The 26,083-nt window shown below is 48.5% G+C and overlaps 2 protein-coding genes and 2 long non-coding RNA genes across 7 annotated transcripts in view; 2 read left to right on the top strand and 2 right to left on the bottom strand.

Moving 5' to 3' along the window:
• LOC310748480 overlaps positions 1–26,083 on the top strand; it is a 110,026-nt gene that overhangs the window by 24,645 nt on the left and 59,298 nt on the right. The gene's annotated exons all lie outside the window — the stretch shown is intronic.
• LOC310748475 lies at positions 510–3,939 on the bottom strand. Of its 2 annotated transcripts, none has more exons than XR_014541334.1 (2): positions 2,658–3,939; positions 510–851 (listed from the first exon to the last, which is right to left on the bottom strand). It is a non-coding gene; the product is annotated as an uncharacterized lncRNA (long non-coding RNA). The 2 variants fall into 2 exon arrangements; XR_014541335.1 differs by lacking the exon at positions 2,658–3,939 and adding an exon at positions 1,070–1,266.
• On the top strand, positions 4,472–11,926 carry LOC310748452 (cardiotrophin-2-like). 2 transcript variants are annotated; one of them, XM_083584270.1, is made up of 3 exons: positions 4,472–4,779; positions 7,425–7,567; positions 10,728–11,926. In XM_083584270.1, exons 1-3 carry the CDS (start codon positions 4,764–4,766, stop codon positions 11,184–11,186), a joined length of 618 nt encoding a protein of 205 aa, XP_083440396.1. In that variant the 5' UTR covers positions 4,472–4,763; the 3' UTR covers positions 11,187–11,926. The 2 variants fall into 2 exon arrangements, with proteins under 2 accessions (XP_083440396.1, XP_083440395.1); XM_083584269.1 differs by lacking the exon at positions 4,472–4,779 and having other exon boundaries at positions 7,032–7,567.
• CTF1 (cardiotrophin 1) overlaps positions 21,937–26,083 on the bottom strand; it is a gene marked incomplete at its 5' end in the record, with an annotated part of 8,694 nt that continues 4,547 nt past the window's right edge. Inside the window, 2 exons of one of the 2 annotated variants that reach the window (XM_083584253.1) lie at positions 21,937–23,626; positions 24,345–24,526. In XM_083584253.1, coding sequence (XP_083440379.1) covers positions 23,165–23,626; positions 24,345–24,526 — 644 coding nt within the window. In that variant the 3' untranslated portion in view covers positions 21,937–23,164. The remainder of the gene's footprint in view (positions 23,627–24,344; positions 24,527–26,083) is intronic. The other variant, XM_083584254.1, reaches the window with a different exon arrangement.

Here is a 26,083-nt window from a genome sequence, read left to right as displayed (position 1 = left end):
TAATGGTCAGGGGTCCCTTTACCTTTACCCCTAAGGAAAAGCGGGACATTCCGAGATCAAATCAGAAACCGGGATGGCTTCTGTAAATCTGGGACTGTCCCTGGAAAATAGGGACACTTGGACAAGCAGGAGTGTGGACAAGCCCTGAGCTGGGCTTCAAACCCAAGTCCAGTTCTACGCTGCAACTGCTACACCAGAAAGCCCTGCCAGGTGTCTCTGCAAGGCCTCTGAGTGTTTGAGGAATGCCTTTGCACTTTTATTTATTTATTTCACAAAATTTATATGCTCTTGATTGTAAAAAGAAACCTCAGTGCAGCAGGGATTTGAACCCAGGTCTCCGAGTTTTCCCTGGAATCCAGCCCTCAAACTACAACTACACCATTGTGGCCAGGCAGGGGTTTTATAAGGTAGAAATCTGCTCCCTTCCATCCAAGAGCAGAACAGAGAGAGAGAGAGAACCCAGGAATCCTGACTCCCCCAAACCCAGCCAAAATAATTCCAGTGCCAGATTCGAATGGAAGCAGCAGCAACGAAAGTCAAAACAACCATGCTTGCTGTTCATTTATTTTAAAAAGCGTTTTGCCGGGGAGAGGCAGGCAATATGAGCTTGAGCTTTTGTAAGCGGCCTCAGACAATGTCGCCTGGGGCTAAGTCCACCTGCCTTCCCAGCCAGGATGAGTCACTTTCACTGTCCCAGATTTTGCTTCCGATTCACAGACATGCTGGGGAATCTCCAGAAGAGGGGTGAAGGCGGATTTCACCACCTGACGTCAAGGTCCAGTCCAGATGAAGGGATAGGCCCAGACTTGCAGTGGAAGAAGTTGGCATGTCCAGGCATCCGACTTCATTTCCTTAGCAAGAGAGAGAGAGAGAGAAATCAGTCACTGGGAAGGAGAGTGTGTTTCACTGTCTAGGGCACCTAATAATTAACTCTTGGAAAGGTTGCTAGTGAGTGAACCAAGACGAATTTTAGGTCCACCCCATAACCCACACCCGAGGCCCCACGCATCAGAAACCGGAGCCCGAAACTACTTTGCAGGAACAAAATGATTAAGCGTATTCTGCTCACCCAGTAATGCTTGCAAGAACAAGAAAAAGGAAAAAGAAAGGAAGTCTTCTCGTTTAGTGCCTCTTCAACAATATTATGGATGCAGCTGGATTTATAAGGTTGTTATGTTTTGATTTGCAGCTGGAGGGGGACTGACCACAGTTGCCTTGTCATCAACAAGAGCAGTACCAGATGTACATATAAGCTAAACAAGCTATAGATTAGGCCCCCACTCTCTTGGGGCCCCCCAAAAAAGTTAAAGGAAAAAGCCCTGGATGTACATTTCCAAAATATAAGATAAAAAATAAATAAAATTAAACCTACATACAGCAACAGTGTTTAGTGTTGTGTAGGCTCCTATGATGTAAGTAATGGGCCCCGCCTGCTAGCCTGCTCCCTAAAATTGTATTTCAGTTCAACAATTACTTTGATAAAATGCATATTTTGTTATGTGCAAATGGCTTTAGATACCTATTAGGTCCATAAACTACCATATAGCATATATTCAACACAAAAAAGAGTGACAATTTGTTGTTGACAAAGGACAGCTGGACATATAAAGGGCACCCATTACCTTCAGTAGCTTAAAGGTAAAGGTACCCCTGCCCTTGCGGGCCAGTCGTGTCCGACTCTAGGGTTGTGCGCCCATCTCACTTAAGAGGCCGGGGGCCAGCGCTGTCCGGAGACACTTCCGGGTCACATGGCCAGCGTGACGAAGCTGCTCTGGCGAGCCGGCACCAGCGCAGCACACGGAAACGCCGTTTACCTTCCCGCTATAAAGCGGTACCTATTTATCTACTTGCACTTAGGGGTGCTTTCAAACTGCTAGGTCGGCAGGAGCTGGGACCGAAAGACGGGAGCTCACCCCGCCGCGGGGATTCAAACCGCCGACCCCTTTTCAGTAGCTTAGGGCCTCATCAAACCTGAACAAGAGTGTTGCTTCGACTTTCTTATACTGTATATAAAAAAAAATCTATGCCTCAGGACCAGAATATTTGCTTGAACTTTGAAAGCAGGTGGGGATGGGAGCTCAAGAAAGCGGCTGGGGGCTGATGGCAGTAGTTGTTCAAAACAGCTGGACCGGAGAGCACCATGCTGGCAAAGTCTGAGCTCCATTATCCTGGCTGTAAGCATGTTTTAGGGAAGGGGCAGCAGGAAAGCAGATGAAGACTGAGTAGACCGTGCAGATCTAGGCTGGGTGGGAGGCCCAAGTGGAAGATACTGGAGCCTCCCCTCCACCCTCCATTGTCCCCCCCCCCCCCCCCGAGCGAAGGGTTGCTCAGATGTCTTTTCCGGACTTGTGGCTGCTCCTGCTGGCAGGAGGGGCCAAAGGTGTTTGCAGAAGATGAGGCTTCTGGGCCTCTGACAAAAGGAGGAACAGGCAGAGATCCAACTGGTAATGCCTCCCCCTATTGTGTGCGATGGGGAGCCACACCTGTTGATGCTCTGCCTGTCGAGCAGCCCTTAAAGGCATGGGAGGCTTGCCAGGGTGGGTGAGAAGAAGGGCAGTCCAGCTACCAAGTCTTTATTCACGCCACCTCTAAATCCTCTTTTTCTGACCTGCGTCATGCGGCAAGCTGCACCTGCTGGACCCCCCTCTCTTGCACACCTGCTAAAATGTAAGAAGAGCCCCCAGGGCCCATCGTCCCGTTCTCCCAGTGGCCAGTCAGGCGCCTGTGGGGAGCCCACAAACAGGGCCTGAATGCGCAGCCGCTCTTCCCACGCAACTGGCATGAATGGGTGGCATGCCTGACTAAGCAGGCGTGAGATCTCCCCTACTTGGCACCTTGGTTTCCCTTCCCTCCGAACGGGATATGGAGCCTGCGATGGGCCCACCAGACTCCGAACGCACCCCACCCGTCTCTGAGCTGGAAGGGGACCCAGTAGGCCTGGCTCCTTGCCCGGCGCTTTGCCCGCTGCTCCTCTTTCTTTCTCGAGCGTCTCCGGTTTCTTCGCAAACAGTAACCCGATGCCAGGACGTGCCAGGAGGCCTGTAGCAGGCAGGTGGCACGGCCCCGAGGCCTTCACTTTGTTTGTCCAACTCGATCAGAGCTCCCTGTTCCCCACTTCTGGAGCCCCACAGATTCTCCCCAAATGAAAGCTTTACTCCCGAGTAGGAAAAAGCTTCACAATCTCTTTCCTCACCCCACCCTGCATTCGCCTAGCTCGGTAATGTACATAATGTACACAAACACACACATAAGCAACCCGACTCTTCCTGTTATTTGGAGGGGGGGAATGTCTGGCTCTTGGCACCATCCGTGCCCATAAAACTGTGTCAGAATGTGGAGCATAATGCCAGTGTATTCGGGGCTGGGCGGGAAGAACGGATTTAGGGTAGCGTGAATGGAAGGTCCTTCCTCTCTCTCTTCTACTGCCCCCAGGGCAGAGTTCCCAGTGCCTTTAACAGTTGCTTGGCAGGCAGGAATCAAACAAGGCGAGTGTTTTGCCCCCTGCCTGGAAAAACAGCCTGGGGTGGGGGAAACTTTGCCTGTTGGATTTCTGTCTGCTAAACATGCTGCCAGGAAAGACCTCACAACTCTGAGCAACCAGAGAAAGTTGGTCAGGCTTGATTTGTTTGGAATCACAAGGTCATGGCAAGGATCCGCTTTAGGGACAGGAATGTGTGCGGCTGAGAGAGGAATGTGCTGCGTCAAGAAAGGAAGAATCTGAGCCTGGCCCCAGACAGTGGGGCGAGCAGGCCTTGGCTCTGTGCCCCTTCCACACCCTTCCGATTTGGCCGCCTCGGCCCCGGGGGATCCTCCCTTCATCTCCGACTGCGGCGGGGAGACTGATGAGCAACATGTCCCACAGCTGCCGGCAAGGCCCTGCTCTTTCCCTTATCCCTAATCTGCCCCCCAAAATTGGGCAGGCCTGGTGGCAGTCGCGGGCTAGGAAGACGAGCAGGTTGAACGATGCAATCCTCCCAGACAGGCCCAGTTCTTGGTTGGACTAGATGACCCCCTACCAAAGAGAGGGGACTGTCAGAGGCAGCTGCTGTTGGCCCTCCTCAGCAGTGGGGTGGTGGTCTGGGGTCGCCCATCCCACGCCACCTGGGCCTTGGCAACTGCCCAAATCGTCCAGCCCCGTCTGCCAGAGCAGAGCCTCACTGGTTGAACCAGCAACCTACAGCCCTGTGCAATTCAGAAAGGAAAATGCCCTCCTGGCTTTTCTTTTCATTTCTCCCTCCTTCTCTTCCCAAGTGTGCAGGAAATTGGAGAGATTTCACAATCTGCCCCTCCCCTCCCCTCCCTCCCTCCCTCCCTCCTCCCCCCCAGCCTAGTGTCTTAGGAGCAGGAAGCAGAAATGATGCTTTCCCCCCCTTCCTCTTTCTGTAGGAGGTGTTTGCCCACAGAGGGGAGGGGAGGAAGGCTGGGGAATTTCAGAAGATGGGGACAACACCTTGGCTGCATATAAAGAGCTGTCTCAGTGGGGCTCATCAACCAGCAGCAGCAGCCACCTCAGGGCAGAGGAAACCCACAACTAGAGGGCATCTCCTGGTTCAGAAAAAGGCAGAGAGAGATCAGGACCAGACATTCAAGCATCCTCCACTTGGGGGCAGCAGAGGTGATTTGAGAAAGCAGCGGGATACCCACATCCTCCACTTGGGGGCGACAGCAGCCATTTCTTGGAAGGAGCGATACCTTTGCCAACCATTAGGGGGTGACATAGAGAACTTGGCATTTCTGCTGGGATTCAAAACCGTGAGGAAACCATGACTCTTTCTCTGGGTAAGTGCAACCTTCCTTTTTCCCCAAGGTGGTCTAATACATGCATGTGTGTGCTTGGATTTTTAAGGTGTTTTTTTTTTAGAGGTGGCGAAAAAATATTGAGGATTCTACTTGTTACGTTATGGCTCCAGTAATCGTATCACTTTTTTTTTGTTAGTTGTGGATGCAAGCTAGCACTATTTTCTCTTTATTTATTTCATTTTATCCTTCTGGGTAGTTCTACCCTGCTCACCCTCAAAACAACCCTGTGAAGTAGGTTAGTCTGAGAAACGGTGACTAACTACGTCACCAGGTGAGCTTCATGTCTGAAATTGATTTGGTCTCCCAAGTCGCAGTCCAAAGCATGTTATGTCTGCATTGAGACATTTGTGTGTGTCTTTATTTGATTCATTAATGCCAAATCATGCTAAGACATGAAGTGGGTTTTTAAAAATTTTATTTATTTATTATACATTTCAATAATTTTACAGCCATTTTAACATTTCAAAACCTGACTTCCTCCCCCCTCTTTCTGTGGTTCCTAAAATTTATTTTTAATATTTTCTGCATATCCAAATTGACTTAATTAATTCATTTATTCATCTACTTTAAATATATACTCTTATGAAACTGCAGGTTATTACAATAATCCTGCCAATGTTCTTATCTGTTTACAATTTGTCTGTATATATTCAACAAACCATTTCCATTCTTTTATTTAAAAAAAGTTTGTTATCTTGATTTTTTATTTTTCCAGTAAGTTTTGGCATTCCTGCGTATCCCATAAATTTTTGTATCCATTCTTCTTTTGCTGGGACTTCTTCTTCTTCTTTCCATCTTTAGGCATGGACATGAAGTTGATTATGTAATTGGCCCTTCCCTTCCCCATGGCAACACAAATTAAATATTAAACGAAATATAATTGCTACCTTTTGCTTCCATTCTTACTTATCACAGGACCTTCCCTTTCCTTCAGGAGCTTAAGGTGGCATATAAATAGCTTGCACCCCTGTCTCTCTTACATTATATCATCACAACAATCTTGTGAGGTAGGTCAGGCTGAGAGAGTGATTTGAACCCTGGTCTCCCAGGTTGTAGTCCAACACTCTAACCCTGCAGCGCTCTCTGTCTGCCAGGGCTGGCCCACCCAAGAGGCGGGCTGAGGAAGCTGCCTCAAGTGGCAGGATCAACAGAGGCAGCATCCTCCAAGGAGAGTGTTGCCTGTTGTTGTGGTAGCCAAGGCTGCTTGCGGTGCGCTCCTTGGAGGCTGCATCTACTGCCTCCCACCACTGGCTCAATGTGCAGGTGCACCAGCACTAAGGCGGCCAACCTGGAGCATCACCAATGCAGAACACCTGCGCTATGACGAGGAGAAACCGGGAGTGTAAACAAGGCGCTTCCTACAACTCTCCTCGCTGTGGTGCAGCCATCTTGCCATTGGAGACACTCCAGGCCGGTCGCCATAGTGCCGGTGTGCCTGTGAAATTGTGGTCAAGGAGGTGGGGCAGCAGGTTTCTGTCGCGGCGGCGGCAAACTGGGAGGACCAGCACTTTTAGTTTGGCCTCAGGTGACAAAACGTCCAGGGCCGGCCCTGCTGTCTGGTCCTCGGAACATTCCCCAGGCCACACCCCTCTCCCTAGACACCCCTCATTGGCCTTGCCTGCTTCATGTGGTGCATGCTTTTGCCTGGCTGGGATGTGTCCCTGAACCCTGCCAACGCCTCTTCGTTGTCTGACTGGAGTCTAGAGAGGGGCGTGTTTCGAAACGAGCCTACTTAACATGTGTTGCCCTGCCTACTTTGACCTCTGGCCCCAGGTGGCCCTTGGGAGGTGGTCCAGAAGGAAATGTGGCCCTTGAACCCACCCCTACTCTAACTAACCCTTACAACCACCACTGGCTCTACCCTTTAAAGGTAAAAGTAAAGTGACCCCTGACCATTAGGTCTAGTTGTGGCCGACTCTGGGGTTGCAGCGCTCATCTCGCTTTACTGGCCGAGGGAGCCGGTGTACAGCTTCCGGGTCATGTGGCCAGCATGACTAAACCGCTTCTGGCGAACCAGAGCAGCGCACGGAAACGCCGTTTACCTTCCCACCAGAGCAGTGCCTATTTATCTACTTGCACTTTGAGGTGTTTTCGAACTGCTAAGTTGGCAGGAGCAGGGACCGAGCAACGGGAGCTCACCCCGTTGCGGGGATTTGAACCGCCGACATTCTGATCAGCAAGTCCTAGGCTCTGTAGTTTAACCCACAGCGCCACCCACGTCCCGGCTCTATCCTTTACGAGTGCCCTAAAACCCTTGCGCTGTTTCCTAATGGCAGGACTGTGTTCCTGCTTCGGATGACTGCGCAGCGTAAACAGAGGCTGCCTTGTGTGTCCTTAAAAGTCTCAAACTGTCCCTGTCTTGACTCCCGAGGTTAGGAAAACGTTGACCTGATGGAGGTCTTCAGGCAGATGGGAATGGCCGTCTCAAGGATGCTGCCACATTTTGGGAGGGAGGTTGAACTTTGAGCGAGCTTATCTCAACACTGAGGCAACGGGAGAGACAGGAAGCGAAAGAGAAGTGGCAGTGACAGTGGTGAGGAGCCACATTCAGAGAGGTGGGCCCAATTAAAAAACCCCAACCATGCGCCAATCCTGCACTGAATATTCATTTGGTTCCTTTTCAGCCAGAAGTCTCCTCGTCATTTGTGCAGGCCTGGTCCACATCGTCTCCCCTGACCGGGATTCATCTATCAGCACCATCATTGGCCAGACCTTCAACCTGGCCCGCCTCATGAAAGCCAACAGCACCGTCCTTCTGAACACCTATGTAAGAGCTTTGCCTTTTTTCTGGAAGAGCAGCTTCTGCCTATGCTTCGCAAAGGTTGTTTCCCTTTCCAGCTATTTCCCAATAATCCCTCTAGTTCCTCAGAAGCCTATTACCTTGTGGGCATTCCTCAGGAGGCAGCTTTCTCATGATTCCCCACTTTCCTCTGAAATCCGGTGTGTTGGGTGAGAATTTCCCGAGGGTTTTTTGTTTGCTTGTTTGTTTAATGTTACACCTTCAGTTGAAGTGCTTTGCATGAGCAGAGCATGCCACCCAGAATGTAACCCAGAATCCTCTGGATCACCCATAGCAAGGGGGTCCTTAATAGACAAGCAGCAAGCAGCAAGTTGAAAGTCTAAACATATATATATATATATATATATATATATATATATATATATATGTTAAGTATGTTTTTAGAATACCTGCTCTGTTCCAGACCTATATTCTGCAAAAGAAAAGAAGAAATAAAGTGAGGGCAGGATTATGCAAAGTAGGCAAATGAAGCAAATACATATGCATTTCCTTATTTCTGCCAGTCCTGGCATGACAGAGAGGAAACTATGCAGGGCAGTGGCGCTGCTGACATCTGAGAATCCTGCTCAGAGCCACCATCTCTTGCAATGCTTTTAAGATTTTGCCTGCATCTTTTCCAACCTTTCCTTGCAACGTTAAGGACTAGAAGCGTCCTTTCTCATAAAAATGAAAGGTTGGGATTCTGTGCCCAGGACCAGTTCCTGAATTTGGTTGCAGAACTACACAACACATTGGATATATGATCAGCGTTCTTTGGTATGTAGGACACAAGGCCCCCTTTGTAAAGTCAGGGGATATGTTTGTAGTGAAGTTATAGGAGGCTCTTTGGGTAAAAATTTCCGATGTATCCTTGGGACGTTTTCATAGGTGAGGCTTAAATCTCCATTTTTGTCACCGAAGCTAAAGACTTAAGAAATGACCAGGCCAAGGTTTATCCAGTCCAGCCTTCTCCTTCCAACAGCACCCAGCCATATACCTATGGAAAATTCACAAGCAGCTCCTAAAGGTCACAGGCCCCATCTGACTTCATTGCTTGTATATGCAGTATCTGTGTATTAAGGTGGCCGCTTACACATAGCCAACACAGAGGGTATGCATAACCCAAAAAACAGAGGGTGCAGATTTGCACAAAAATTGATATGCCAATTTATAAGTGTGCATGAACCTTCAGAAAGAATTGCTATAATTTAAATCGAAGCATGACACTTCTCACTGTCACATTACAAGCTGGACTGAAGCAAAGCTTAGTTGGTTAGAGCGTGGCGCTGATAATGCCAAGGTTGCAGGTTTGATTCCCGTATGGGACAGCTGCATATTCCTGCATTGTAAGGGGTTGGATTAGATGATCCTCAGGGTCTCTTCCAACTCTACAATTCTATAATTCTGTGAAAGGGTTTTAAACCTCACATGTGTAATCACTGAGGGATAGGGCTTGTGGACCAAACTTGGCCCATGAAACTTCTTTTCCCCAAGCCACACCCACTTGCTCCGCACCCGGTGTCAGGAGCTGTACAGGTAGAAAAATGGCTGCCGGTGCACAACCAAGAGCCTTGAAGTGCTAGTGACTTTGGGGCTTCAAAGCGCCCAATCACCTGTTATCAATAATAATAATAATAATAATAATAATAATAATAATAAATTTTATTTATATCCCGCCCTCCCCAGCCGAAGCCAGGCTCAGGGCGGCTAACAACAATAAAACAGTACAAAAGTACAACACAAACAACACTCTAAAATCATTCATTATAAAATTAATTAATTAAGATAACAGGTGCCTTCCACTTGCTGAATTTGGCCTGTGACGCTGGGATCTCCTAAGGATCTGGCTCCCCACCTCTGGTATAAATGCTCTGTGCTGGAAAGAGGGCAGGTGGTCTACTCCTTTCCCTCAAGGCAAGGCCACCAAGCTCCATGCCTTTCACCAGATCAAGCTTAGGCCCTGCAGGACTCAGAAATGCTGCAGACTGGGCTCCAGTCCTGGCAACGTAACCAAACAGGCTGTGCCCGCCTCAGGCTACGGGCTAAAGGCACCTGCAGCCAAAGCAGCACCGAGCCCTTTCCCTTCTGGCGGATCCAGAGCAAACCTGTATCGCCAGGAAGAAACAGCACGGAAAGGTTGCCCGCGGCTGCTCCATTGTTCTCGCAACGCTTGTTCCTTGACTTTGCAACATGATCGAGGGAGAGAGGAGTCACTGGTCGCCCCCCCCCACCAAAGCTGCAATAGAGAGCGCAAATCTCCCACTCTCCGGTGGCCGCTCCTTCGCCTTTATTCTGATCCCTGCACGCAGTGGCTGAGTGCCCAAAGATTTGCTGTGCCCTGCTTCCCGCAACCTGCCTGGGCACCAGATGCCAGATGTAGGGAGGTCATTGCAGCCTGGGCTCTGGCGTGCAGCCAAGCTGCCAACGGCAACCTCGTAAAAAGGGGGGGAAGAACTCAGGTGGAACTACGGCCGGCTGATCTGGGGAACAACGAAAGGCCTGTTTTTGTTGGCCTTCCCTGCAAGGAATTCCAAAGGGATGAAGGAGCCTGGTACTGGAGGGTGCCACCCCCAGGCTTTCTGAGAAGTGACGAGGGCACATTTCGCAGCAGGCACCCTCGAGCCCACATGCGCGTCTGCTGCTCATAATATTTAACCCTTTGAAAATTGTCTACCTTTTAGGTAGTGGAAACAAAGGAAGTTGGCTTAAAATGAGCCAGGTCATCGGTCCATCTAGCTCAGAAGCTCTCCAGAGTCTGAAGCAGGGGATTTTCTCAGCCCCAGACTTCCCTGGAGATGTTGAGGATTGAGCCCGGAATTGTTCGCATGCAAAACACATGCCCCGCCACTGAGCCGTAGGCCTTTCCCTGAACTGCCGGTGGTTTCCCTGGAATACATTTCCCACATCGGTTTTCCTGTCCCATGCCTTTGGCAGAGTCTCGGCAGGTTTTCCGTGCATGTAGGTGCCAGGGGCCAGCAGCCCCATAAAAACGGAGCGTGTCGGGAGACAACGCAACCTTTACTGACTGTTATTTCTCCAGCGCATTCCTGCGCCAGCTTTCTTCTATTTGGAGGTTACGGGTGATTGAGTGGCGTACAAATCCTGTTAAATTGAAAAACACAACCTCTCTCTTTCTCTCTGTTCCCAGCTGAGTCACCAAGGCAGCCCATTTAGCGACTCCGGCTTCGATGCCCGGAGGCTGCGCTACGAAGGGGTGCCAACGGCCGCCATCCCGTTCCTGGAATGGCGGACTCTCAGCCACGTCAAGCGTGTGGAGAAGAATTACGAGGCCTACACCGCCTTGGCGGAGTTCCTGCAGCTGGTGCGGGACGACCAGTTTGAGCTCAACCCCACCAAAGTGGAACTTCTGGATATGCTGAAGGTGACTCGCTTGCGCATCCAAGGTCTCCTCAGCAACTTGACGGCCATCATGTCTGCCTTGGGAGCGCCGCCCGCTGCCGTCACGGACCCCCTCATGCTGGAGTCTGTGGAAGCCGACACGTTCGAAAAGAAAGTCCGGGGCTACGTGGTGTGCCACACGTACAAAGAGTGGATTGACAGGACGGTGAAAGACTTCTCTCTCCTCGCGGAGAAATTCCCAGCCTAAGGATCGCTCAATGAGTAACTCCCAGGTTAAAGGGTTCATCTGTTCTCCTTGCCGCAGATTTCTTAGGGAAGCAGGCGTAGGGAGAAGACAGACGCAACACCCACAGACTGGCGGAGAAAGTCTGGAAGTGCCCTTGTTGTGTCCAGTCCGAACATTATCTATTTATCTCCAGAGCTGAGCTCTGGAAAAAGCAACAACTCACTCGTCAGGTTTTCAGCAGAAGCCTGTGGTTGTGCGTGGTGCTGATTGGGTGCCTCCCCTGGCTGTGCATGGTGCTCATTGGCTGCTGCTCCCCTGTGATGTCACCCAGGGCCTCTCCAGATCATGTACTAAAAAAAAAACACCTTTCCCATTTTAAATAATAATAATAAGGCAACAAATGATAAATGCATAAGAATGTTTATGCAGCATTTTAAAAGGTGTGTTTAAAAAGACAGACAACCTACCTGCAAGTGTCAGTGAGGAGGAAGGACAAAGCTGTTGGTTGAACATGATTGGCTGGCAGACTTGCCTGTCACTTCAGTTCTAAGGCCTTGGTCACCCCAAGTTCTTTAAGTCTGTCTTCACCCTATGAGGTCAACTTGTGCGCTTGTGCTCAGCGAGATCTCTTGCATTTATGCTTCCTGGTTTTGCACTTTGTCCTCCTGCTGGGGGTGGTCTATTATTTTCAGTGGCAAACAGGCAGGCATACACGTAAACTGAGATTAATATGATTTCAACTCTACTGTTACAATGCGGGGGGGGGGGTGAGAGAGAGAACTAGATCTGTCTACTGATCTGTCCATCCATCCCAGCCTTTTCCAATTTACTGCTGTTCAGGTGTTTTGGACTGCAATTCCCATCAGCTCTAGGCAGCTTGGCAGTCCTTGCAGGGGTTGATGGGAGTTGTAGTCCAAAACATTTGGAGTAGGCCACATTGGCAATTCTGATCTATATACAAGCACATGTGTGCGCACACACACATGCATATTTATGAAATGATTGTTATTTATGTCCCAGCGAAGTTTGCATGGGTTATTTATGTACTATTTAACAAGGGGCAATGGGATCTAATTTATTCTATTTTGAGAGGGAGAGAGAGAAATTCCACAGAGGGGGTGGCCATTTAGAAAAGGATGGAAAATTACAAAATAGACTGTAAAACGAGGACACTAATAATGTATGTCAATACTCTGGTGCTTGCAACCCCAACACATGGCTGTCTGTGACATGTCAGTGTTTCATATCCATACTTGACACTTTCCAGTGTATGTAATTTACATATTCATCAGTACTTCCTCAAGGAGGCGGGGGCATCACACATAGACATTTGTCACCTGACAGAACCGGCCCAAAACATTTCATTGCCTGAAGCGACGACCGTTGGATCTTATGTCAACAGTGTCAACAGAACAGCGTTCTCCCTTGCATCTTAGGGCAGAAGGCTAGTTTGTGGGATGCGAGGCAGGCTGCAGGCACATGCCATTCTGTCCCCACAACACCTTGTTGCTGCTCCATGCCCTCCAGCATTTACTACCTGAGGCGGTTGTCTCACACTACCTGATGGTCCCTTGAGCACTCAGTGGTTATGGATGATGGGAGATGTGGTCCAAAATATCTAGAGGACACCAGGCTGGGGGTGATGGCCAATTCCCTTGATGAATTTGTGAACTTTGCAGTGCCTTTCAGGCGATGTGAGGAGATAACGGGAGTTCCATCTGAGGTAGCTGTTCACACATGCGCATTACTGCTTGGTTTGATGTCATCCTGGTTAACCACATCTGAAGAGCCCATCAGACCTGGTGGTAGTGAGGAAAAGAGTTATGGGACTGCTGTTATTTGCTCTGTGCCTTAGATATTTGTAACAGCAGTGAGGTATAGCCATTTCTGGGATGGTTGGGTATGTAGGGAGTAAACTCCTGAGGATATGCAGCCATCTTGGGTAAAACCAAGTGGCTTTAAAATAAAGTCTTTTATATTCTTCATAATTTTTCTCACCTCTCAATGATATAAATTGGTTTTTTAAAAAAATGATTTTATTTTGTATATTTTTAAATACTTAAAAAAAAGAATGTTGAAAATAGTATATTTTTGGTACCTCAACGATCATCCATTTTCCTTTCAGGATTTCTTTGGATGTATCCTTGCCTTTTGTACATACATGGGACTTTATTTTGTCTAATAAAATCCATGACATTGGAGGATCCCGGGGTTTCTCTCTCTTTTTGTCTGTGAAGGTGTGGGTGTTTGGGTAACAGTAGTCTATTTTGGCAGAACTAGGTTGAAGAAGAGCTCAAATTAACATCCAAAATCAATAGTAAAAATGGTAACACCCCTCCCTGATGTATTTGCCCTGTGATCCTTATACACTGCCTGACTGAGAGACTTTCCAAAGACAAAATGTGAGCTGTACTATGCTTCTTGCAAAAGACTGGTGCAGGTATGCAATCCCTAAAAAAAGGAGCCTCTAGTCAATTGCTAGTTTGCTGGCGGGATTCAACCACATACCAGAAATTTAGGTTTCATTAACTAAAGTATGTCACCGTAGCATGACAAACTTACTTAAAAAAACCACAAACTTTTTGCAGTTAGGAAAGTGATGAGGAAATGCACTGAAAAGTGAGGGGCATACAAATGGTTAACAAGAAAACGTCTTAGCAAATCAGCACGAAGGTTTTCACTGTTGTATAACATCCTTGCAAACAAATCAGAATGAGCGCTCAGTAACGCCTGGGGATATTCTAACTTCTGTCTAAGCTTTGTGCAAACAAAGCAAATGGAATGGCTCAGTGAACAGGTCATTTGGAGAAGCCCCAAAATTGTGTTTGAGGAAACAGGAGACTTGCTTTCCAGACTTGCAAAATCCCTGTGCAGGTGTTATTAACACGGGAGCAAGAAGTGGCGCTGGGCCACGTAACCCTGCACCTAAATATCTAGCCTTTCCGTCTGGTTCCTGTCTTGATGTCTGCAAGCACAGCTTGCAGAATATCTGCACAGAGGGAGGGACAGTCGCAGTGTCTAAGTTAGGCCAAAACGGTAATAAACAATAGCTTAATGTGGAGCTGGGGAATCTGCGGCCCTCAGACATTGCCAGACTACAACTCCCATGCTGCCTGGGGCTAATTGGGTGGGAACACTTCCGCCAGAAAAAGTATATACCGTATTTTTCGCTCTATAAGACGCACCAGACCACAAGACGCACCTAGTTTTTGGAGGAGGAAAACAAGAAAAAAAATATTCTGAATCTCAGAAGCCAGAACAGCAAGAGGGATCACTGCGCAGTGAAAGCAGCAATCCCTCTTGCTGTTCTGGCTTCTGGGATAGCTGCGCAGCCTGCATTCACTCCATAAGACGCACACACATTTCCCCTTTTTAGGAGGGAAAAAGTGAGTCTTATAGAGCAAAAAATACGGTAGTTAAAAAGAAGTGCGTCCTCAGATATGGGTCCTGGGTGCGAAAATACGGCATGAAATGTCCACAGTTAGTGGCGTAACCCTGGAGTTCCAAGCCGTCATGCTGCACGTATCTTTTGCAGGATAGATGTGTCCGTTGTCCTGCGCCACTTCTGAGGAAACGAAAGTGACAGGACCGGGCGCTTCCTGCCTTTGAAGCTCCCTGGCACTAGAGGAGGAGGAGAAAGTGTGACCTTTGTTTGCTGCCTCTTGAAGGCATGTGGGGAAGCATGTCAGCCTCTGAGTCCAAGGTTATCTGCTCAGAGACCGGAGTGTCACTCTTCCTCAAAAAATGATTCACACCCTTTCCAACGAATTGCAGAGAAAAGAAAGCAATGGACGGGAGCCAGGAATTCTGGGTGTTGTCGCTGGGAATGTGCAGAGATTGAAACTGGCTGTTGTGTAGGCTCTCTAAGCCCACGGTGGTGTTCAGTTTCTTCCTTTGTCTCCCCTGCTTTCTTTATAATTTCTAATTCCATCCTTCCTTTACCCCCCTACCCACCAAACGCTACCCCCATCAAGACACGGCCACGGCTGCCCCCTGTTGGATGAGCGCGGGTGCATTTTATCCCTGTTTGCTTCAACCCCAAAGGAAGCAAAGAGAGGCGGAAAGAAAGACCCCACTGCCACAGACAAGCCTCCTGCTATGCTTTGAATGACGGGCCGAAATTCAACAGGTGCAGCTCCCCCCTGCCTCTTCATGCTGGGGGATTAAAAAAAAGAAAGCCAGTTGTATTATTGGCACCTTTCATCTAGCCGCCAGAGAAAAGATGGCAACCGCTGGTTTTTGTGAGAGGGAAGGGCTCTATAAGAAGGTTAAAGAAGGCTTCTGAGCATGGATGTGCACCCCCGGGTCCAGATCCATGTTTGAAGAGTCGTGAGACAGGAAGCTCTTTAGGCATCCTTTGAATTTCTCATAATTCCTCAGAGCAGGGTGTGCCAACCTCTTTTGGGCCGGTGGGTACATGTGGAATTTTTGAGAAAGTGGTGTGGGCGCCAGTCACAAAATGGCTGCCATGGGAGTACAGTGGTACCTTGGGTTAAGAACTTAATTTGTTCTGGAGGTCCGTTCTTAACCTGAAACTGTTCTTAACCTGAGGTACCACTTTAGTTAATGGGGTCTCCCTGCCGCCGCCGCATGATTTCTGTTCTCATCCTGAAGCAAAGTTCTTAACCCAAGGTACTATTTCTGGGTTAGAAGAGTCTGTAACCTGAAGTGTCTGTAACCTGAAGTGTCTGTAACCCGAGGTACCACTGTGTGGCATAATGGCTGACATTTTAAAAAAAAAAAAAACACAGAAAAAGAGGCAGGCCCTCAAAATAGTGTGGGGATTCCCCCTCCCCAAGACATTTTCCAGGCACCACAAGAGGTGGTTGCAGCCATGGGCACCACGTTGGTGACCGGTGCCTCACTTGGTGCTAATCCAGCCTGACCCAGCCCATGAGGCCTACTGAATGGAGCAAAATGGATGGCATTCATGAAGCTGTTTGGCTCTTTGGAAGCTGCTTGTAAGGATTGCTGTGACAGGAGGGATAAGTCCCGGTGAGACTTTGGCTCCTGGAGAGATAAGGGAAACACTGTGCTTGATAAGAGGCCGTGAGGAATAGTGTCAGGAAGCACAATAGCAGGAGAAACCGCAATATGTTTGCTTCTGTTTTGAGAAGCGGCAGATACGATGATGAAACATGTTTATATGCCCGGTATGACTAACAGCATGCTGTGAGGATGTCATTATTTATCCTGGGAAATTCTGATCATGCACAGAGGGTGAAGAAGCCGTAGCTATCTTGTGGGTGGGATTCAATTGCATACTGGCAAATTTAGGTTGCACAATTAAAGCGGATGTGGTGCACGTGTAACAAACCAACTTCCAAAACATACACACACTCCATACCTTTTGTGGCAAGTAAAGCGAGGGGGAAATACACAGGAAAGTGTGGGATCACAACGGCTTGATGCAACATTGTATAGACTTCCTTGCAAACAAAACAGAATGAAATAATAAATAGCAGCTGTCACCTCCCCACATAATTTGCGCAGACAAATCAGGGTGAATGCTCAAGACCCTTGTCCTCTCTCAGATCATTATAAAGAATGATACATCTAGACTTTTATCAACTATCCCCCGTTTTGATACCCATAAGTCTCAAAGGGTGTACAATCTTCATCCCTGTATAGAAAAATAGTTGTACATGCATGAGTACTTTTCACTTGTAATGTTCGATGCGTGCAATATCTGTGTACATGATAACTGAGCTGTGCATATAAAAAAGTGTACAGTCTTTCACCAAACACTTGAACAGGTGCAAGCTTGCACCTGTTTCCAGTGTAATGTGTGAACACGCTCAGCTTCACTGGACTTCCTCCTATTCCCCCGTCTGCTTTCCCCCTTTTCTTTATTTCTTTGGCCACAATCCCACCATACATTTGAAGTGCCATGATACTGTCATGAACTGGCGGGATGACAGGGAGGAGGAAGAGGATCCTGGCAAGGGGTGTAGCCGGGGACTGGGACACCATGGAGCAAACTGGGAATGGGGAAGGAGAGGTTGGTGTAGGAAGTGCTCACAGAGTGATGGCGGATGACGAGGGGATGGGGGTCAGTGCACAGGAACCAGAGCAGCAGGATTCATCACCAGAGCCAGAGGGCCCCTGTCTCTACAAACATGGTGGGCGCGAAATAATAATAAAAATACAAACAAGGCAAGCTCTGAGGCATAGGGAGAAGTGGGCAGGGTGCTCCAGGAAGCTGAGGCAGGCAAGGACCCACAGCCCAGCTCCCTAGCTGGCCAGGTGAGGCTCTGGGAGGAGGTGTGTGAGTCCTCGGCTGGGGTAGGTTTGGACAGGTGAGGTTCACCTGTCTCACTGAGCCCAGATGATGCAATCCACCAGCATGCGAAGTATAAAAGGGCAGCAGAGCCGAGGTGCTGTGTCTCCTTAGCTCTCCATGTTGATGGTCCTTCACTGGAATGTTGCTGGACAACCATGGAACTGAGCTTCAGGGCTGACTCTGGACTGTTTCCTGACTGCTGGACTTTGGACTTGGAATGACCCTGAACCTCATTTCCTGACCTTTGGACTTCACTTGTGTGGCTTGACCTTCAGACTTCGAACTTTGGACTTGGCCTACTAACTTGCTGCCAGGTAGGCCAGGGGTTCAGGACAGGACTTTAAACACTTTATGGCTTCCTGCAAAGACTCCTGGAAACTGCAGTTTGTCAAGGATGCTGAAAGTCGTTGGGGGTCTCCTATTCACCTCATGGAGCTACAATTCCCAGAGTTTCCTGTGAATTCATTGTTAAATCCCTCTAGGAACCGTAGCTGTATGAGGGGGGAGAAGGTTCATCTAGGTAGGGTTGCCATATGCCCTCTTTTTCCAGGGCATGTCCTCTTTTTTACGGGTAGAGTCATCATAGTGATCCATAGTTAAAAGCAGAAGTCGGCAACTGTGTCCTCTTTTCTGCTCTTCAAAATATGGCAACCCTATTAGCTTTGTGAGTCCTTCTTATTTAAATCCCTGCTATTCTTTTATCATTCTCTCTGAATGGTTGTTGGGTTTTTTTGAGAGGCAATAACTCTTACTCAGATTTTTCCTCACTTGGTCATGGATTAAGAACCCATAATCCATGGTGTTTATCATAGAACAGAATCATAGAATTGTAGAATTGAAGGGATCCTGAGGGTCATCTAGTCAAACCCCCTGCAATGCAGGAATCTTTTGCCCAATGTGGAACTCGAACCCATAACCCTGAGTTTAAGAGTCCCATGCTCTGCCAGCTGAGCTGTGTTGCGCTTCCTCTCTCTCTGACACCCTAGAAGGCCTTGGTCCCTTTGCCTCTATTGACCTCTGCCTGAACTGGCTGCCTTTTGATCTCTAGTGCACATGAGCTTTCCCTCCCCATCCGCTTCTGCTCTCTGTGGTTTTCCTGTCCAGATAATGCAGATCCTCTTTTCTCCTTTCAAGTCAGTTTTTACTGAATCCAGGAATTTCTGAAGCAAGCAGAGGTTGACAAATCCTAGCTGTCTTCAGTGACCAACCAAATATCTGTGGTTACCGGAACCCTCCTTTCCCCAGTGGGGCTCCACACATTTGAAATGGAAGTGCAAAGTTAGGGCAAGTTCTCTCCAGCTCTAGCTTGTACAGCAGCTGGGTAGGTCTGTTCCTTAAGGTCAGTGGTTTTTCCCAAAAGGCAAAATGGGGAACCCTGACGTCAACGTTTCACAAAACGAGGTGTATGTATTGCCCTGAGCAGTCCAAACATCTTCCGAAATCCCGAGGGGCTCCCTCGGAGGCTGCCCCCCCCACCTATGTGAAGAACCTTTTTGGAGATTTGTCATGGAGCTAAGGACACAGAGAACTCCTTATCTGGGCTGGCATCCAACAATCGGGTTTATGCAGGAAGTGGCGGGGCTGGTGGGTGATCGGAATTCAATGCGGTGCTTTATAGCTGAAGGCATATTTCATTTACTGGTTCCACTGGGTCGTTGGACGTAGCCCAGGATCTTTGAATGACGCAAAAGGGATATTCTAAAGCAAACAAACACATTCTTTGCCAGAGCTGTGTATAAATTCCATAAGACAAAACCGGGGAGAAAAATGTTGCATCCATCCTATAAAGTTGGCGTGGTTTGCTCTGGCATAATTTATTCTTCCTGACGTGAGGCTTGTTATTATTACTATTTTTAAGGCATGTGAAGAAGCGTTCTGTCAGGTCAGCCTGCTTGAGCTTCTAGCTTAGAATTCCCCTCTGCTATACAGACTGGCAGTGGTGGTTTTTCGGGGAGATGTGTTTTACACGGGGTTGGCACCAGATTTGGGGGGAGCCCATGGCATCATCCCAGGTCTTACTTGGACCAGAAACCTATAATATCAGAAAATTTCATATATCTGTGGGCCAGGGTCTTACATTTTGGATAACTTAAAATGGCAGTCAGTCACTGTGGATGGGAGCTGAGCTACAACACCCACTGCCAAAGAGCATCCAGGGGCCAGGCCAGGAGGGCACAGCTGGATCAGGCTGACTTGGGGCCCTTCCAAGAACCTGGGGCCTTTAGCCAATGTCCTACTTGGCTGGCTGCTGGCACTGGGCCTGCTTTTACAGCCCCTGCCATAACCTGATGCTTTAACTGAAGATGCTGCAGAAAGAATTGGGACCCGCACTCAAAAGCATATGCTCTTCAACTGAGCTATGGTTCTTCTCCAAAAGTTCCAGCCTGGCAGTGATGGGACCTGTATCTCCTGTTCGTCTCTCTGTCCCTGTCCACTGGGATGAAGCTTGCAGGCTGCTCAAGCCACAGCAATCTGCCCTCCTGAACTTCCTCGCCTGAATTCCACCAAGTCCTGCCCAGCCACTTTCAGTCCGGCTATGCAACTTATAACCTAGTATGTACACACCAACAGTGCCCGGTTTCTTGAAAATCATTAACCTGGGGTGTTGTGGTTTTTTTGCCTACGGGTGGGCAAGCAGAGTTTAATATTTTGTTAGTGTGAGCTACTGAACTCCTGGTCCTTTGGGATTTAGCTGCCCCTACCTCGCCATCAGTGTCTCCAGAGTGGGAAGTGGTTGCACAATCTCCCTAGTGTCCAAAATATGCTTGTGTATGAAATGCTGTGTGTATGCTGCTCGTGCAGCAGATGGTGAGGCATGTTTTCCATGCTTCTGGTGTATCGGAGATAAGGAACCTATCATCTTTGCCCCATCCTGGGAGTTGTAATTTACCCATTAACAGAACTATGAGTCCCAGCACCCTTAAAATGCAATTCCCAGGATTCCTTTTGTGTGTGGTGGTGGTGGAGAATGTGCTTTAAATGCATGGTGTGTATGCAGGTGTAGTCCAGAAACTGGAGGACAACAGGATTCCCAGCCCCCTCTTGGCTTTTATATTGGTTTAGGACAAGCCCTTTTGGGGAAAAGTAACACAGCAGGCAGCATAAATCCCTCTTCATAATGCGTGTATGGCGTGGGGTCAGTTATTGAGCCAGAAGTTGTTTATATGCAAGTTTCTGGTTTTATCTACACACACATAGAGAGACACTGCTGAAATGAGTTCTGTTCCCTGCCAAATACTGTGTTTGCTCAGAACTGCATGTCTCCACGCACAGAGACAGCTGTTCCCTGCCAGTTTTCTACACAGGCAGCACACACTTCTGCAGTTTTGGAAACTGTTTTCACTGTATTTTGGCACTTGTTTATATAGACTCTGAAGTTGACAGTGGGCCCAAAGCTCTGTAACACAGCCGCATCGTAGTGAAATACCGCTCACTTCACTTCCACTTAAACGACGGAGAAAGTTGTTGAAAAATGCTGAAGTGTTCTGGCTACCAGTTTCGTACATCACCGCCTAAGTCGGAATTGTTAAGTCAGTACAGTATTTAAGAAGAAGCGTCGATGCAAAAGACGCTGGACAGAGCAGTGAACTGTGTGCGTGTTTATGGGGGGGGGGTCAGCTTCTAGGCCAGGGCTGTCTGTCCCGTGGGCCGCATTGCCTGTTTTGGCAGCCAAGTCCACAAAAAATACTGCAACAAAAATTGCAGATGGAAGCCTGCAAGCTGGGGGTCGCTTCTCTTCTGAGCTGCTGCTGCCGCTGTCAGGGCTGCTTTGCCTGCCTCGTGACTGTTTTCTCGCTGCCTTTTTTAGTCAGCGCCTCGGTTGCCTGCCTCAGTGGCAGCAACAGTGCCTGTCACGATGGAACATGGAGGGATTTTCCACATGAAGTTAATTGTTGCACCTGCTGGATGCACTTTTCAGCAGAGATAACCGCCGTGCATGCAGTTCTTCTCTTGCCCTTGGTCCCCTCTGTGGATGGGACTCACTTGCCAGGCTGGAGTTATCATGTTTTCTCTGAAAGGCTTCAGAGGCACAAGACTCTCTGGAAGCCCCACGCTCTGGACTTGGCAGCCTCGGCCCCTCGACCTCAATGCACATGGCTATTTATTAGGCAGTGAGGGAAAGGCACCCTTGGCAGGCCCAAGAGGGCCTCTAACAGAAACAAACCCCTTTTGGGCCTAGGGGCACTTTTGAAAGCCACACACCCACAGAATCAGCAACAGAGCACCTGCCCCCCCCCCAAGCCTATCCTGTTAACTCCAATAAAATGCTTCTTTCAAGCCTAATTTCAGCATCATAAGAGGACAGTGTTGGCCACAGGGGAGGCATCTGTGGGCATGCATGCAGCCACAAGCCCTTCCTTGGCTACCCCTTCCATATACCGTTTGAATGCTTGCTTCCATAGGTTTGGGAAATAAAAGCAACCTGACAGAAGTTTATTACGTGAGCTCCATTCCCCACCGTGGCAGAGAAAAGTCACAACGACTGCGTTTCCTACTAAAAATAGTTTAATTTAACAATATTCACATAATTAGGCTGCAGCTATATAAATATATCCACATATATAATTAATATAAAAATAACACATACAGTAGAAACTAAAGTCTCTAGGGCAGGGACAAAAGCCCTGGAGAGAACAGCTTTCTCAAAACCAGAGTTTGCACAGAAAGAGGCCTCTTCCTCCCCAGAACTGGAGAAAAGGGTGGGGTCAGAAGGGCTATTAAGGGTTAACAAGATACCATGAAATAGGTAATGGTTTCTCCCTCAAGATAATTCTTTGAGAGATCTAACTCGGCACTGAGGAACCAATGGGAAAAAAAATAATCATTATTACATTTATAGCCTCCAAGGAGCTCAAGGTGGCCTACAGGGCTCTGCCCCTCCTCATTTCATCCTCACAATAACCCTGTAAGGTAGGTTAGGGCCCGAGTAAGGGATTTGAACTACACACAGCCTCTTTCAATGTGTCTCACCGTCCAGTAGAAAGGTGTTCAGATTGAAAGGGAATAATACCACAAACAGCCTTGCTCATAAAGACTCCATCTTAACCACCTTTCCCCACTTCCGCTCTGCACCTTTAACACCTGTGACAGGAATAACTGTGGTAGGTTCATGCTTCTCTCGTTAGCCATCTACAGAGCCTACAGGCTTTCTTTACCTGTTGAATTCCTAAATGCGCCACACAGAGGACAAGCACATAGGCTATATTGGCTTTCCACTGCCTTTGAGCATCATGTTTCTTAGTGTTCAGTGTTACAGGGACGTGAAAAATTTGGAACCAGATACCCTGCTCCCCTCGAGAACCTCTTCCAAATTGAGAGGCCAAAGTAGCTCTCACAAAATGGCTGCTGTGGGGTGGAAGCGCCATCTCTCTTGTCTCACAATGAACAAAGGCATTCAGGCCCTGCCAAAAGGCGGGAGAGTCAATGCTGCTCCTCTGCAAACATTTTCTCCTTTCATATTCTGGATTTATATTTTTTTTAAGACAAGAAGGACAAGAATGAGAATATGAAGGAGATAGGCAAGATGGAGGCAGTTCAGCGTTGCTTTGCTGGGGCAGCTACATGAGAAAAGCATTCCTCACAAGGGAAGGGCGTTTCATTCCTTCAGCCTTCCCGTGGGCAGAGAGAAAAAGTTTACTACTCTCCTAACTTCCCCTCACCAACACAAAAACAGAAGCCAACCGGGATGGTACATACGACACCACATAATTTCCCCTCAGAGCGAGGGGACAGGGTATCTGTCAGCCAGGAGGGACAGATCCTTTACGCAACGGAGGACCCAATCCCGGTAGAGATGGCAAACGCGGTAGCCGGAAAATTTCATGAAAAAGGAGCCGCCAAGTCCCGGTGGCTCAGCCGGCGTCGCTGGAGCAGGTACGAGGCCCATGGAGGCCATGATGGATGCAAGGTGGTTCGACAGACCAAGGCACTGCAGGCGCGACAACGTGAGCTGGTGGTGCAGGTCACTGGCATTGGAGTTCATCTCCTCCTGTTGGCTTTTGACGGCAGACAGGAACACTGGCAAATTGGAGAAGGCCGTGACGTTCTGCTGCAGGCGTTCGGCGTCGCTAAGGTCCAGCCAGGCGCTGGGGGGAAGGGATGGCGATGGCAGGCCTGGGAAGGGCTCGACGGGAGGGTTGAAACCGGCATTTGTGAAGGGTTCGTCCTGAATAGACATCTGAGAAATGAAAAGACACACAAGACGGTCAGAGCTCTTAAGCCTTGACGTTCGGGTTTCTGGATTCTGTACCCCACCCTTTCTCCAAGGTACTGGCAGATGAGACAATCGCATTTTGTCTTCATAAACACCCTTTTGTAACGTTGTTGTTTGGCTGAGATATTCCGAGGCTAGGCCAAGGTCACTTGCCGAGCTACAGGGAAATGGCAAACCAGGAGATGATCTAAGGAGGTGGGGATGGGGGAAGAGGAGACAATTCAAATGCAACGTGCCTCTGATCACGGGCCAAGTTACTGCAGCTAGGCTGTCCGCACCTGCGTCAGCCCCCGTCCTGTGCTCAGAGTTAAGGCAAACCAGTATCATTTTACACACAAGGCTAGTCAGATCGGAGGAGAGCCAGTGCGGCCTCATGTTTAGAGCGTCAGACTAGGACCTGGGAGATCAGGTTTCAAATCCTCGCTGGGATTCAGGAAAAAGGCTGGCTGTCTTTCCATGCATAGCTGGCTTTATTGTAGCCACATTTTTGCACCAAGGGATCTCAAAGTGACTTACACAAGCTGATGGGGTCACCTGGGGCCAGCCACTGCCCCTTAGCCTAACCTACCTCTCACAGGGTTGGTGAAAAAGGTGAGATATAAAAGCAATCAATCAATATTGAAGTAAAAGGACATGGCTGTCTTCGGCTCATTAATTTCAGTGCTTAGCTGAACACACACACCTTCCTGGCCTCCAAGAATATGTTCATTTCTCTCAGGTTCTGAGGACTCACATAGTCTGCTAGCAGCTGTTTTGCGCCATCCTGCATGTTGATGGCCAGGTTGTATGCATTTTTTATCCCGAGTGCGATTTCTTGCTGGGAGAGAGATGGTGGCGATGACGAAAGGTGGCTTGGCAAGTCCACTGCAGAAGAAGCAAGCAGAAAGTTAAGGTGCTGCGTTGGGCAAGCTCACAGTCCACAGTAAACCTCAACGGGGGCCTCTGCAGATGCTTGTGAGGGGAGAGGGCTGGAAAAGACAAAAGAGGCAGACTGGTTTCCCCCAGAGTGTAACCCCCAACAGACATGCAACGAGCAGTGTGCACCCAAGGGACCTTTGGGGTTTTCTAGAAAGTAGCAATGACACCTCTCACACATTATTTATTACCTGTACATATACACATCCCAATTTACCTCCAAGGAGCCCCACCCCCCTTTATGCTACCTGTGAGGTAGGTTAGGCTAACAGACAGCAACTGGCCCAAAGTCACCCAGCGAGCTTCATGTCTGAGGGGGGACCTCCAGGTCTTGGAGTCCAACACTCTAAACAATGGCTCCCTATTCTATACTAACGTGTTAAATCACTTTGGGAGAGGGCAGATCGCACAGTGTGTGTGTGTATGTGTGTGTTCAGAGTCACAATTCCACACGACTGGAAATGCCTGAAGTTGGCTGGGATCCAAAAAACTACAACTCCCCATATTGGAACTCCGCCCACCCCCCCACCGCCGGCCCAGCAGGATAACTCAATTGGTGGGGAAGGCAGGAGTCAAATGAGCCTGAAAACAGTCTTAAATATAATATTTATGGGCCACCTTGGTTAGGAAGCGCTTCAAAACAGAACAAAACCCAACAAAATAATAAATATATGGCTTTTATGTTTGCCTCCAAAAAATCAGAAAGAGAATGTTTTTAAAAACTTGAGTAAGCCAAGCATATTTATATGTGCAAAAAAGTGCAAAGCAAAACTTCTAGAACATGCACGTCAGATATGAAGAAGAAGCGTCTGTGTTTAATTGCAATATCCCCCTTTTAAAACATTGCTATTGATTTGTGGGGGGCCAGGTTCCCCCATAATTCCTGGATTTAGTAAAAGTAAGAATTAATCAAGGTGATTAAACTTTGCCAAACACAGAAACCCCTGGATTTAGTTATGCAGAGCTAGCTGGATGGGCCGTTAGCAGGAGACAAAAGCCAGTATTGACCCATCAAGGAAAGCCATCAAGGAGGGTAAGGTTGCAGGCAAAGGAGAGTGGGGCCCCTTCTTGCTGGGTGCTTGTGGGCAGAGGCAAAAGCCAGGTTTAAGGTTTCCACTTTGAATGATGGAGTGGGTTGGCAGCAAGAAGAAGGAGAAGGAGGGGCTGGGAATGACAGGCTGGAACTAAGAGGCACAGAGGACAGACTTTTTGCTGTCCTTTGACTCCAATGCTGCCCTTAAGGGGGAGGCCAGACCCTCACAGGATGTGAATGCTCTTTAATCCCTCCATGTAGGGACAGGTTGAATATATGTGTAATAAATCCATATATCATAAAGACTTCACAGTCTCTGCCATGCCTAATTTCTGAAAGAAACATGAGCAAGCGTCTGGAACCCTGGGAATCTCACACTGCTGGGAAATGGGGTGGGGTGGGTGGCGATCACTCGTAGCCGAGTAAGATTGTCTTCCATGAACATGGTTTTAACAGTGAGTCCGTAAGTGACT

Source organism: Podarcis filfolensis (assembly GCF_964270895.1).
Source record: "Podarcis filfolensis genome assembly, chromosome: 13".
NCBI classification, from domain to species: Eukaryota; Metazoa; Chordata; class Lepidosauria; order Squamata; family Lacertidae; genus Podarcis; species Podarcis filfolensis.
This window is presented reverse-complemented; position numbering and strand designations above follow the sequence as displayed.

Excerpts from the sequence above, each read along its gene's own strand:
- LOC310748452 (XM_083584269.1), top strand. The coding sequence starts at position 7,382 with ATGCGCCAATCCTGCACTGAATATTCATTTGGTTCCTTTTCAGCCAGA. Across the intron at positions 7,568-10,727 it reads CCGTCCTTCTGAACACCTAT|CTGAGTCACCAAGGCAGCCC; the intron begins GTAAGAGCTTTG and ends CTCTGTTCCCAG.